Source organism: Pseudopodoces humilis, chromosome 10 (genome assembly GCF_049639895.1).
Source record: "Pseudopodoces humilis isolate 2021_Gansu_Grassland_sample_001 chromosome 10, ASM4963989v1, whole genome shotgun sequence".
Lineage (NCBI taxonomy): Eukaryota > Metazoa > Chordata > Aves > Passeriformes > Paridae > Pseudopodoces > Pseudopodoces humilis.
In genome coordinates, this window is record NC_142209.1 from 1,362,676 (window position 1) to 1,376,463 (window position 13,788).

Genomic DNA, 13,788 nt, shown 5'->3' on the forward strand with positions numbered 1-13,788 from the left:
CTCATGAGGTGGAAGGGTTAGAAAAGAGTCTGTCCGTGATAAATTGATCCTCCTGGTGCTATGAAAAGAATGCTAAAAAGGCTTTAAATATTTTCATTCATAAAACTCACTTTTTCTATCCAAAGTAATTCCTTGACATAAACAAACCACCAAGAACAGTACCTGTGTCCATCAACAGCACCTTCATTTACACCAGAGCTAATGTTTCCTTTTGGTTACCAGAAAATTATTTGCCCACCTTTCAAAGAGAGGTTTACTATGAATAGAGGCACTTACATCAGATAAAAACTGCTTTCCAGTTATATAATAAAATCAACACAAATTAGTCGTTTCAGTTGGAGAAACTTGGTAAATTATAAAAATATTAATTCTATGCAAAATTAATTCTATGCAAAGTCTTCTACAACATTTTAAGTTATACTAGTTCAGACTGGTAACAGCAGGTCAGTAGCAGTTAGGTGATGAACTGCAATTACACTTTGTTGAGGAAGTGTTACAGACAAGACAGCTTAACATTAAATTGTTTAGCAGCAAGTATTCGACAAACCAATGAGTTAGAGACAAACTTTGCCCTCTGAGAAGCTAAATGAAAAAGCAACAATAAAGCTTACAGAACTTAGCTCGTACAATTTGCCTTGAAGGCGGTAGATTGGTTCCCTGAAATAGCAAATTGCAAAAATGAAGTTTTATTTCAGAAACATTTTCTCATTCTTTTCAACTCCAAACAATCAACTTACAAACATCTGTTTATTATCTCTACAATAAAAGGTTCAGCAAAGTCCTTTATACCACAAGTAACCAAGTTTCAACATTGAATTTAAAACTCCAAGCTTTTTCTTCACTTCTTTAGAGAGAAAACATTCACTCAATTAAGAAATCATTCATTTTATTTGTGTATTTTTGAAGAGCCAGATAATTGGTTGCTTTTCCTTTTATGGGACACTCCAAAGTGATGACAGTCGTTGTGTTTGACACATGTTCCGGCACAGCTAGATAAGGAGGAAATCTCTCCTCAGAGGGGAGAGGCTGCTCTTTGAAGCCATTGCAGTGTTTAGACCTTCCAGGTTTGGTTTTTTTTTTCATTTTAATCCAAACCATATATTACATCAAAAATGCCACTCATTCTGGTCAGGCTGTGGGGAACCATCACATCTAAGAAGCTGCTGGATTATTTTAAGAAATATATTGCAAATAACTAGCAATTTCTTGGTGAGAGGAAGAGATTGAATTTCTAGCTCCAAAAAGATGGAGCTAGAACAACAAGCTTGTCTACAACAGCAGCAGAATAGGAGACTTTCTGAAATTTCAGGTTTATCACTTGGATTTAAACTCAATGGTCACATTTGAAAACCTTGATCAGGAGGTGAAAGTTCCTGAGCATTGTTTGACCAAATTGCAGGTAAAAACATCAGGAAGATTTTCAATATTGGTAATTAAACAAAATTTCATCGTCTTATTTTTGCTACTATTTCTTATTTCATTCTCAATATGTACTAATTCCATAACAAATTTTTTTTTCTGCTTAAGACTTTGCAAAAACCTCAAAGTGAGCAGAAACTCTCCAAATCATAGCACTTTTCTAATTTTCATCTGATATTAAGAAGAGGACTGATCCTACCAAGTACTCAGAACCCCTGACCCACACAAAAAGCAGAGAAGGCAGGCAGGCTCAGGAGCACCAAGCACCTTGAAGAATCAATCCCACATTCTTAAGTTAAAAAAAGAATCAATTTCATTAATGAATCTCAGTGAAGATGCTAATTAATCTGAGAGCATCATCATTCTTTGCTTATTTTGAGAAAGACCTATGGTACATAGTCAACAACTGTGTGATGTCAGCTGAAAGGTTTCAGAAGAGGAAAAGACAAATCCACATTTGCTTGCTGACTTGCCCTTCACTGCTGTTCAGCTGTGAACACATCAGGAGTAGCAAAATGCACAAAGCACACACAGGCAAGTACTCACCATCATTCGGGATCCTGAAATTCACAAGTTTGCAGTTAATGACAAAATACCAATGTGTAACATGAGAGATTCAAGGCACTGAACAGCAGGGGAAGGAAGACACTCAGCAGCAGTGCAAGCAGCAGCAGAAATGCTAAACAGTAAATGACGGTAACAATGGAAGTCAGGTGGTTTTGAAAAGTTCAGCAAAACAAGGCAATGAGGACACATTTATGTATATTTGAAGCAAACAAAGCTAAATGATATGCTTAAAACAGAAAATGCAGCCATGAAAACCAAACAGCTTGGATTAACTTGCACATGCCATTATCCATTCTCTGTTAGGTGCCTACCTGATTTCCCACTGCACTTTTGTTAACCTGACTGCTTCTTTGTTGGGCACTAAGGGAAGCAGAGGAAAAGAGTTATGCTGAAGAAACTTGAACTAAGCCAGTTCCTGAGGAATAATTTTAGCAGTAATAGTTATTTTTGATTCCAGAAGAGAAAGCTAGATTAACATAGCAAAAGAAACACAGGAAAACCATTGCATATAGGTGCATATTTCAACTGCTTTTCTGCCTGATTATATTTGCCTGCTAAGGACAGAAGGGACAAGCACAGCAGACAGTTCCTACCAGTCATCTCCTTTGCAGTAACATCCTTCTTGCATTGGTAAAGGTTACTAAAAGCACAGGGAAATTATAGCTCATGTGGGTAACTTTGGAAACATTAGCCTCTATAAATATTCAGAAGAGACAAAAAGCAAGCCATTTCTGTTATTTAGAGCAGTACAGCAAAATCCTCCCCTGCTGGAGGCTCCTTAATAGCTTTGTCTTGACAGTTTGTTTTGGGTATTATTCTAATATTTATATGCACTTTGAGGGTGTAAATATAACCAATGGATGAAGCCATCATAAAGCTGGTTCAAAGCTGAAATCTTATAAGAATAGAGCACATTTGAAATTAAACCATATTTAAAATATTTTGCTCAATTCTTGAACTCTGATAATCCCAGTTCCTGAAACAAAACACACTCCTGTCTCAAAACCAAACAAGTTGCCATTAATTCTAAAAGCATTTGCATTATGTGGCAGTTTGTTTTAGGCCACAAAATTAAAATATTGCTGGAAAGAAGAAGAAAAGCATTCTGAGAGTAGGCTTTGGCTACTCAGCCACCAGTACTTCACTGGTGACAGGAAGTTTTGTTTGGATTAGATTATACTATTTCACCAGGCATTGATTCACTGAAGAAAAAAATATCATTATTCCAGCAGCTCCAAAGGCTGCTCTGACAGAGAAAGGCAGAGAGGTGTGCTTGGGTCAGAGCCTGTGGCCAGTCCTGCTGTTTGGTGCTGCTCCAAAGGATTGAGAAGCACCCAACTCAACTCTTGTCCAAATTCTGATCCTGCCCTTTGGACCACACTATCAAACCAGCAGTCCACATGCTGTCTGGAAGAAGATCCACAAGGATATTTATTCCATCTGCCTACTCAGTGTGTTTAGCTCAATCATCCCAATCCTTTTAACCAAACAAGACTGCATGTCCCTGGTGCATCATCTAAGTTCTATAAGCTTTGATACATAAATTATGACTAAATGAAATGCACACAGAAAACACAGCACTAATCTCTAGCTTGTTTTCTTAATTTCATCACCTTAGAAAAGCTAATTATACCATTAACACCATACTAAGAAACCCATGTCTTTTAGAAATAGCCCAGCAATTGGTCCTCTACTTAATGTTCCAAGTACAAATTACTCTTTATGTAGATTGAAGCATGTAGCTGTTCTTAACTTATACCAACTGGAAACAAACCCAAGCCCAGAATTTTGTCATTTGTTCTGCCAAATGAGACAAACATTAATATTCTAAAATTTTACAACTTTATAAATATGCAAATTTGTTGTAAACACTGGCATGGTTAAAGCTCTTTCAAGACAATTCCCATTGCACTGTACCTGCCTCAGGTCCTGTAGTGCTGCAGGGTCGTTTGTAATGTCTCGTGCTCTCATTCTTATGACCAAGGTTCACAGGACTTACACTGTTACTGCAGCCACATGAGACAGGGGGCTAGAAGGCTCAGCAAAGGAAAGGAAACACCAGGGAATCTGGTGGATCTGTAGTCCAGGATGTTTAGAAGCCCCTATGCTACCCAACTTACTTCATTTTCCAGTTCTAACATAACTGCTGTAACAATAATACACTTAGAGCTTCAAATTAGTATTTTCTCCTGTTCGTCTCATAAGTAAATGTATTTTAACTTATTCTTTGCTATCCAAATTTTCTCTTTTAGTTGAGCAGAAGTCAACAAGGCTACTTTTCCTCCCATCTGTTCCAACCTTGCTTAAACTTACCAGTGAACTTATGCCAAGAGTTCCCTTACTATCTGCTTATGCCCCATACACAGCACTTAGGGATTTCCTGATCTCAGCTGGCAAAAGAGGAAGTAGCTTTCCCAAGAAATTGAATTCCAATTGTAAAGACACAGCAGCAAGGACCATGGAGGGTGCAGGAGCAGCACCCCTGAGGGGAATTTTTCCAGGGGAGAAACATAATGAAATAGCTACAGATACACCTGGAATTCCAGAATCCAATACTATAAAATATGGAAAGTTCCAACTTGACACAAGGAAAAGTCTTTTCACAGTGAGGTGAGGCAAGCATTGAACAGGCTAGCACAGAAAGGCTGGAGGATCTCCAATTTTGGGAATTCTCCAGATCTGATTGGACAAAAACCTGAGCAGCCTGGTCTGAACTCAGCATGGCCCCTCCTCTAAGCGGGAGGTGGGACTATACAACTTCCCAAGGTCACAACACACACCATGAATATACATGGAGTGTTTTTAGCAGCCTTTTTCCTGTCAGAAAAGGATGAAGAGTAGTAAATAGCAGGCAGGTTGTTATCTTGACCTCTAGAAGGCCAGCCACCATTCCTACAACATCCTGTCATTTGTCAAGAGAGCTGATAACAACATCTAGGACCCGAAAACAATTCTAGAGAAAGTTGCTCAAACCAAACACATAAACAGTGCCTGGCTTTGCCTTCTCCCCTCTCAGCTTACTGAACTCCATGTTTTAAACCTTCAAGGCACACTGCCAATGATGTGGACCTTCCTTCACAGTGCTAACTAGAATTGGCCAGATGTATACATCCTGTTGTGCCAAAATTTGTTGCCAGCATTTCACAGGGCCGAAACCTGTTGTGATTCCAATTGCTGTTATGGCAAATATGGCATGAATATGTCTGAAGGAACATTTATTCTTCAAAGAGTGAAGACATCTTCAGTGCTTTTACTAGTGTCAAAATGTTGGTATGAAGTCCCTGAGGCACAAATTGCTGGAAACTGAGGGAGAACATTCTGGAAAATATTCTCACAGCCTTTTCAATTAAGCGAGGAGAACGTCAAACCAGGCCCTGCAGGGCATTCTGCTACTATTATTCTCTGCAGCCAAACAGCAGGCACACTTATAATTCAGTGACATCCATTATTCTGAGTAAAACTGTTTCACACAGCATCACAGCTCCCAAAGTATGCATTAATAACAATGTGGAAAGACCACCAATATCCATTTCTGTGGTCCTGAAATACGTGTGATTCCAGACCAAGACATAAGCTCCAGCTCCAGTGAAACCAGGCTTGTGAACTGGGTGAAGACTCCCCTGCAACTGGGACAGAGTTCAACATTGTGGCTATTGAGAAAGAGCATGGTCCTGCATGTTTGGGACTCTACAGCCTGGATCTTCACTGTCACACTTCAGGACTTATGTTCTGAACTTAATAAAAAAACCCTAAGCAAATAAACAAAAAAGCCTGGAAGTGTCTTTATAACAAATTTTCCATATACTTACTTTGCAAAGCCAATGAAGTCTTCATGGTTGGTGTTGATATAAGAAACCTGGATATCAATGAGCAGCAGCATCTATTATGGGAGGCAGGAGAGCAAAACAGGATGGGTAAGGTGGAAGAGAGAGATTGAAGAAAAAGAAGGTAGAAAAAACCCCAGAACTCTTGAGTCCTCTGCATTACTGAATATTGTTTTCATAATTGTTCAAGCCAAAAGCAATATTTTTTAAATTCCACCGCTTCTGTTTCTGTGCTTGTTTAATAAGTTAAGACTACAGAAGTCCTATTCCCTCTTCCTACTTTTTTTCCTAACAGACCTCATTTTTCACTCTCTTGGCTCTTGTCCATTCCATTAAGATCAATCATACATGGGCAGAGAGAATGTTAATAACAATATAACACAGATTCCAGCTCTGCATTTTGCAAGTTAAGCAAATTTCTGCCTATCTGGAGCATTCCAGCCAAGCCAGCAATCTACCTAAACCTTGAAACCTAAAATCCAGGTACCTTCACTTTCTTTATGTATCACACAAAAAAGTGTAAGTAATCCAGTCATGGCCCAGAAAATGTCCAGCCCAGGTACCAGCCAGCCATTCTAGTGTGCAACATCTGGATTGAGAGATGGGCTACCAACAAAATAACACAATGGTTTGTGTACTTATCACTTGTCAGTCCTTCAGTAGCCCACAAAGAATTCGATTCAATCTTGACAATCTAACTCAGCAAAGAACTTGATAAAATATCAGCAAAAATTCCTTCCCACGCTCCAACAGGCTCTGGAATATGCATGAGACTGCACTTCATCCCTGTCTTTTCAGACTTTAATTTATCAGAGGGAGCAAGGAAGGAACCTATTGTTACCAAATGGTGGCATTTAATCTCTTTAACCTTATTTCTGCACAGTTCCTCAAATATGGCATCACTCCCAAATTCTTCACAATTTCCAGAAAATACTAGATGCCTCACTTTGACTCAAATCCCCACTATGTTTTTGCTCCATTTCTTACCTCTGAAAATATTCTCACTCCTGTTTTTTTAGGATTACTGCTAACATCATAAATAATGATGTGAATGTGACAATAACCTATTTGGTCCATTTTTGGCATTTACAAAAAGCCTGTATTTTGTTCTTTGTTCTAAGAAATAGTAAGGTGTGTACAGAGAATGAAGAACAGGAAAATAAAACTCAATTATTTTAAACAACTTGTATTTTTTTCAAAATTTTGAGATAACAATGTTCTGACTAGAACTCCCTGCAATTACAAGCCCAGCTAATAATTTTTTTTGTTAAATTTTTATGACTACATCTGCAGCACAGATCAAAGCAGCAGGATGTGCTGCACAGCTCCCTAACTTGCACAGGGACAGGACTAGGGAGCCAGGAGTACAGAACAGCTTAGGAGCTCTGCTGAGCTCTTCTTCCCCAAATATTTCTATTGTCACACACTCAACTCTCCAGACAACAAACCCTGATTTCACTTCCACTGGATTTACTCACATGTAATCTCAGATTTGCAGTTTCCTGGATTTGGAATGTTTGGCTGAGTGATGAATGCTTTAACCAAATTTCTCTGAATTTTTATTTGTTTTTTAACTTTTTTTGAACTTGAAGGAAAGCCTGTCACTCCCTCAAGGGTCCCAGTACAATTGCTTGTGAGCCTCATTGTAATTAAGGTGAGGGGTGGGTGCATGGGGTGGGTATATTAAAAATACCTGGAAATGAAGTAGAAATAAGCTGTTCCTGTGTGCATTTGTTTAATCCATATTGATTTCCCACAAACAGCTCTAGTGGCCCAGCTAAGAAACTGGCAAACTGGCACGGGAACAAGACAACACTACTTAACCTTTCTGTAACAACTCTAGTCTCTGTCAAAGCTCAGTGGTAAAGAAGCAATTTTGCTTCCTCTCTAAAATGTGCAGCCTATTTAAAAATAAATAAATAAATAAAATCTTTCACTGTCCTACTGCACTTTGAGTGCAGAACTCTTCTCCATCACACACTCCCCAAACTGTCACATCTCCTATTTATTCTCACCTGATCCTTGGTCTTCTCTTCTCTTTCACGAATGTAGCCAGCAACAATTCTTTCTGTTTCCTCACACAACCTTGGATATGTTGCCAACTGAAACACAGAATTAACAGAAATTGACAATTGCAAAGGGGCTTCAGTGGAATACAAACAGGGCAGCATTCAGCTTTCCTCTTTGGAAGAAAGCAAATATTCTAAATGCTTGGGACTAGAAGTCAAGCAAACTGCAAAGCAAGCCTTACTTGCTGTTGTTCAGAGACTGGAGAGACCTAAACCCTTGGATTGTTGCTGTTCTTTTCCTCCAGGGAACACTAAGGAAAAGCCACTTTGGACATATGAAACACAGCCTATCTGGGGTGAGGTTTCTCTCTCTTCTACTGGGCCCAGTTCCAGAGTGGTGCTTTAAATGATTTCCAAATTTCTTGTTTTTTAAAGGCTCCACCTTGTGGCAATATCTTTACATAACAATACTGATCATAATTATGATAACAATAACAATAATAATAACAATAACAATAATAATAGTAATAATGGAAAAAGCAAGACACAGTGGTAAATTTGGCCAATACCACTGGGAAGAGCATCTGCACAGTTAATTCAAGTGACATGTCTTCCAGGCTTTGACAAAAGTGAAAAAAACCTAGAAACTCTGCTGAAAATATAACAGAGAATCTGCTTCTCTATGTTCTTTGTCTTCTCAGTTTTAAGAAATATCTCTTTTACTTGCTCATTGGTATAAAGAATTTGGGTTTTTTCAGAAAAAATGCAAGAGGAGATTTCTCAACAACCTCATCATACCTGTGCTCACACCCCAGAATCACTCCTGTACTTACTGTCACGGGGTGCCCTGCACTGGGATGGAGGGACAGGCACATTGACAGGTGAGACTGCAAAAGCAGCCAGTCAGCTAAGAAGTGAAAACATGGTTTTAAGGAGGAAACTGAGGGCATCTCTTGACTCAAGAAACACCTCTCACTATAAGAATCAAAACAAAGGAATCAAAAAAAATGAACTTTTCCATCATTACATTATTGAGCAGTTTGCAGAAGTTGTAATTAATTACCTGAATGAATTAATTACTTGTCCAACAAGTGACTGAATCACAAATCTCTTGTAACACCATAAAATGCAAGACAGGCTTTCTATTATGTACTATACCATTACATCTTACTTACATTACCAGATCTATGTGCAAGCTACCTTTTTAGTGCACTTCTTGACAGTGTTGATTAACTCTTGCATCACCAGATCCACACTTTTTAAGCAAGGTCCTTTCAGCTTAACTATCTGTTTTTTAACAATGGCTTCAAACGCCATATCTGGAGTGAACAAACCTGTTCTGTGGACATAAAAGAATATGTAAGACAGTAATAAAAACATCAGGCAAGGAAGTTTTTTTTTTTACTAAATTGCTCAAATCTTCATTTTCAGAGCTGACTAATAACAATCCCTACACAAACAGACTTCCATATAACTAAACTTGCTTCCTTCTCAAAGCAAGTGTCATTCTGAGTAAGAATATACTCAGAATATAAGATTATAAGTAGAAACATGCTTGAAAGATGCAACTCCTTCAAGAGGACTGCAAAACTCTAACGAGTACTGCTATAATGCAGTAAAGCCTCAGCTGCAGTGCATCAAACCTTAGGGATGAGAGGCAGCTGCAAGCACTCCACGCACAATCCCTTGCACAGCAAATCCCTAAGAATCCTATGGCTGCACTTTTCACTCACACCAAAAAATGAGGTTTTGTTACTCAGAGTCTGACATGGAGAACTTCAGATTTGGTCACTGCAGAGTAAATGAATCTGTAAACAGCTAGCCACAGACCCAGGTCTAAACAAATGGGCCTTGCCTCTCTTTCAAACACTGTTCTCCAAGGTCTACCTTGGCAGATGAATTATATAAAAAAACAAACTAGAAAAGCACACTCAAAAGTATCATTTCAGTATGATAAATCAAGACTTCTCCAGCAATCAAGCAAGGAAAGTTCAAATACTGCACCAGTAGGAAAACATGGGAGCACTTGCCTGATCCCGTGTATGTTCTTGATGGCGTAACTTATCTCTCTCCGCAGTTCCTTCTCATTGAATTCCATCTAGGGGAACAGCAGCACACAAGAGCACATGAGGGGAAGGTTTTAACAAAACAGAAAATATCCCCTCTCCCTATTTAACCATAAGACAAGCAATTTCAGCTGCTAAAATAGTAATTACTAATTACACTAAACAATGTGTAAGCATTTTAAAACATTTTAGCACTAAGGCTACAGGCAGCAGTAAATATTGTTGAAAATCACACCCTCTTCCATTCCAGATATACCAACAGCTGGAATGATTTTGAAGAGTTGACAGAGTAAGCCAGGAAGAGGATTTGGAAGACTCCACTTTTTTTTTTTTTTTTTTTTTTTGCCTGGTTTCATAAAGTGGTACAACTTCTGTGATTATGATCTGTTTATCCTCCCCTTTGCATTCTACAGTTTTCAACTAAATTTAAGAGAGGAGCTGTCTCAATTATGAAGCAATAAAGCTTTTCTTTAAGTTTCTTCGAAGCCAGTTAGCTGGAAGAGAAGTCAGTGCTGTCACAAATGAAAGGGTCATTACCTAAGTCAAACCATCACAGAATGATTTGGGTTGGAAGGGACCTAAAGGACTATTTTCCATAACTCTTTTTAATAGATACCAGCTACTTGAACACAAGTCAAATTTACCAACTGTAACTGTTTGCCTGCCCCATTTAACCAGAAGAAAGATGTCATTTGTGATAAAACAATAGGAGAGCACAGAAAATAGTATGAACTAGGGCTATAATTATATTCTAATTCTTGTATTTCAGAATTCTTAGCATATCTCAGTGTCCAGTCCTAGAAATTAAGCCAAATGTCTCAATTATAACTTCATGTAATTTCTTCCACAGTTAAAAGCATATTCTTTCAATCAGATCTTTTCTTGGCTACACTACTATCAGTATGAACATAAGGATACATAAATAAAATAAAGCACATCAGCAAGATGGATAAATACCTTCACGAGTTCAAAGGGAAAACGTTCATGGAAAATACGATTGATTTTGGCACCTCCTGAAAGCTCTAGCGTATCAACTTGATCTCCTGATCCTTCAATTCTTTTTTCAAAGTCCACTGAAAACTGTTGTACCATCCTGAATGTCAAAGGAGGGAAGGGAAAAAAAACAACAAAACAAGCAAAACCCAGAACAATTTAATCATATTAATTACCAACTCTTATTTCAGTACTATGCAACTACTACTGCCTATTCAAACATATTTAGTGATTGCCAAAAGTATCTGTACCACTGATTCAGCCAAGCTGCCAACCTATAGAATCCCTACCTACACACATCTCCCTGTACCCCTGCTAATAGCATGATGTGAATCCAGGGCTGGAAAATTCTGAAGAGATTGGAAAGGAACTTCTTTTCCCCATGCCAAAAGGCAAGCCCAAGAACCAGTACTAACATGGTGATGTGTCAGTACCACAAGCTCCAGCTTACTTGGCTCTGCTTTGACTTCTGCAGCAGGAGCATTCAGAAAAACCCACAGGAGAGCTCTCCCAGTCATGGAAAAGTCAAAGGTGATGTTCCTCTGTTTTTGCAACCAAAGCATCTGGAGTAAAGTCGTGAGGAACTGTCTACTCTTTTGGACACAGTTGTTACAAAAATAAGGAGTAAAGCAGAGTCTTTATCTGGCTCAAGAAAGCCTCTCTATTCAGCTATTACTTTCCCCTCTGAATTCCAAAGTTTTAATAAGAGAATTAAACCATCCCCAAACTTAGACATTATCACAATCCAGTGCTATTATCATCTATCCCAGAGAACTGAGAATGCTGCAAACCTCTGAAATCAGCCATAGCAGGGATGTGACAACAGGCATATAAGAGAGAAAAACTAGGTACATTTTACACTTCTTCGTTCACACACCTCCTCTCTATGAGGTAAATTTAATTTGCATATAAACACAGAGCGCTACAACTGAAGAAAAAGAAACTGGGCGTGTGAAAATAGCAGATCTTTCAGGTGAAAAGATAGGCAGTACTGAGTTTCCAGCATCCCTGGAAACAGGCCAAGGAAGGAAGCAGATGCAGCAAAGCAGCAGGTGCTAACTGGTATTCAATCCACAGCATCAGCATTGTCCTTTCTTCCTTTCTCCCTGGTGCTAAATCTGCAATCAAGATAGGGCTGTGATTCTACCTCCACTTGATTCCATGATGAACAGTCATCTCTGTTCTTTGTTATCAAAGTCTCATCAGACAGACTTATTTTGTGGATGAGACCCAAACCAGACAGTGACTTGAGCACTGAAAAAGCTTTCTAGTTCAGAATTGATGATGATAATCCCCAAGAATTTGCCTCGCTGCTTTCTGAAAGCACACAAACTTTTACTGACAACTTCTGCAGCAAAGATTTGTGGGTCTTAGGTGCACAAAATAGGAAGGACTACCATATTTGATTAATTTTCATCTTGCCATCTCTCTAGGTTCTTTTGGACAGACAAATTTTTATACTAGATGAAGAATCATTCTTTATTCTTCTTCCAGCCTCCTCATCTAACAGATTTCCAACACAATGTCTCTCCCTTCCTTGAGGTCATCTTTTTGGCAGACAGAAGGATGTGTCTACACAATCAGAAGCAGTTTTTTACCTTTGATCATCTTTGCTGCCCATCTTCATGCCTTTTCCTTGTTCTGCTTTTTTTCCCTTTTCTAGGATTACTAAAATTGATTTAGGGAAAATTCTCTTGAAATTGTAGAATAAATAAAGTGTTCTGGAATATCAAACACAGAATTCTTTGGAGCTTGTGTAAAGAATCCTTAATAATATCCTAATGTTTATATTTAAACCAGTCAGAAAGAAGGGGGGAAAAGGCAAAACAAACCCATTCAAAGTGGAAAAGCAGACAAAAGACACTCACTGCAATAGGGCTTTCGTTTTTCTGGTGGGATCTTCTGGTCTGAAGTTTTTGTATACCTCTACTTCATGTTCTATAGAGAGCAGTTGGCTCTGGAGTTTGCTTCTGAAGGCTGGCAGGGTATCCCGAATATGATTGGTAAGTTGCTAAAAAACAAATAAAAGTCTTTTTGAACTGTTAAAAAGATGAAAGCAGGAGCACAACCATTTCCTTCTGACTGCCAACCGTATCAGCCATGACCTCTGCTAGTTTACCAGTGCAGTTCCTTTTGATCTCTGATGCAATGGAGACTTAAAGAACAATCCAATATTCCTGGCACATACACATTGTAAGGAGGCTCAAAAAATTCCTTCATCCTCTCACTCACTGAGCCCTGTTACTACACACTTGTTTAGTTACACCTGAAAAAGTTACATATATTAATGAGTAATTTAAAATTGTCTCTCATCTCTCTGTGCTGATGCCACACTCCTGTTTTGCTGCTTTTCTTAAGGGTGTTTTACAATTCCCTTTGTATTTTTTCAGCACAACAACTCCTTTATGCTACAGCCACAAAGCAAAGTGGGAAAGAAAGAAATTCTGAGCACCCAAAGCATGTTTTTACATAGCTAGATATATCTATATATGTTTTAATGTGTTAGGACAGCACTGTCCATGACTTACCTGTGCCATAAATGTCTCAGGTATTGTACACATTCCTTAATTAAAAGCAAACTGGACTTCTTCCACTATTCCCCAAACCCTCTTCCCAACCCCAGCCAGACAAGCTATAAACTGTCCTACACCAAAATATATAAACTCAAGTTTGAAGTTGCTCAGCAGACTGACAGGCACAAAATCAAAAGCTGGAGTTTCCCTGGAGCACCACCTTGTGGATACAAAAAAACTGAAATATTACCTGAAACCACAATAGGTCCCCAATACCTTGAGGACAGGACTTAGGTAGATCTTCCCATAAATAACATTCTACACACAGTAAAAGCAGCAGAAGATCAACAGTTCCTACTGAAGTAGGTAAATATTCAAAAGAAGAACTCTTAAAAAA

The 13,788-nt window shown here is 38.5% G+C and overlaps 1 protein-coding gene across 3 annotated transcripts in view; it reads right to left on the reverse strand.

The window, feature by feature from the left end:
• DNM3 (dynamin 3) overlaps nt 1-13,788 on the reverse strand; it is a 169,390-nt gene that overhangs the window by 127,051 nt on the left and 28,551 nt on the right. For 2 of the 3 annotated variants that reach the window (XM_088060307.1, XM_088060306.1), the window contains exons 7-14: nt 12,747-12,889; nt 10,843-10,978; nt 9,850-9,917; nt 9,020-9,158; nt 7,826-7,912; nt 5,796-5,866; nt 2,298-2,346; nt 628-657 (exon numbers count right to left, since the gene is read on the reverse strand). In XM_088060307.1, the coding sequence (XP_087916433.1) occupies nt 628-657; nt 2,298-2,346; nt 5,796-5,866; nt 7,826-7,912; nt 9,020-9,158; nt 9,850-9,917; nt 10,843-10,978; nt 12,747-12,889 (723 nt within the window). The remainder of the gene's footprint in view (nt 1-627; nt 658-2,297; nt 2,347-5,795; nt 5,867-7,825; nt 7,913-9,019; nt 9,159-9,849; nt 9,918-10,842; nt 10,979-12,746; nt 12,890-13,788) is intronic. The other variant, XM_005528661.2, reaches the window with a different exon arrangement.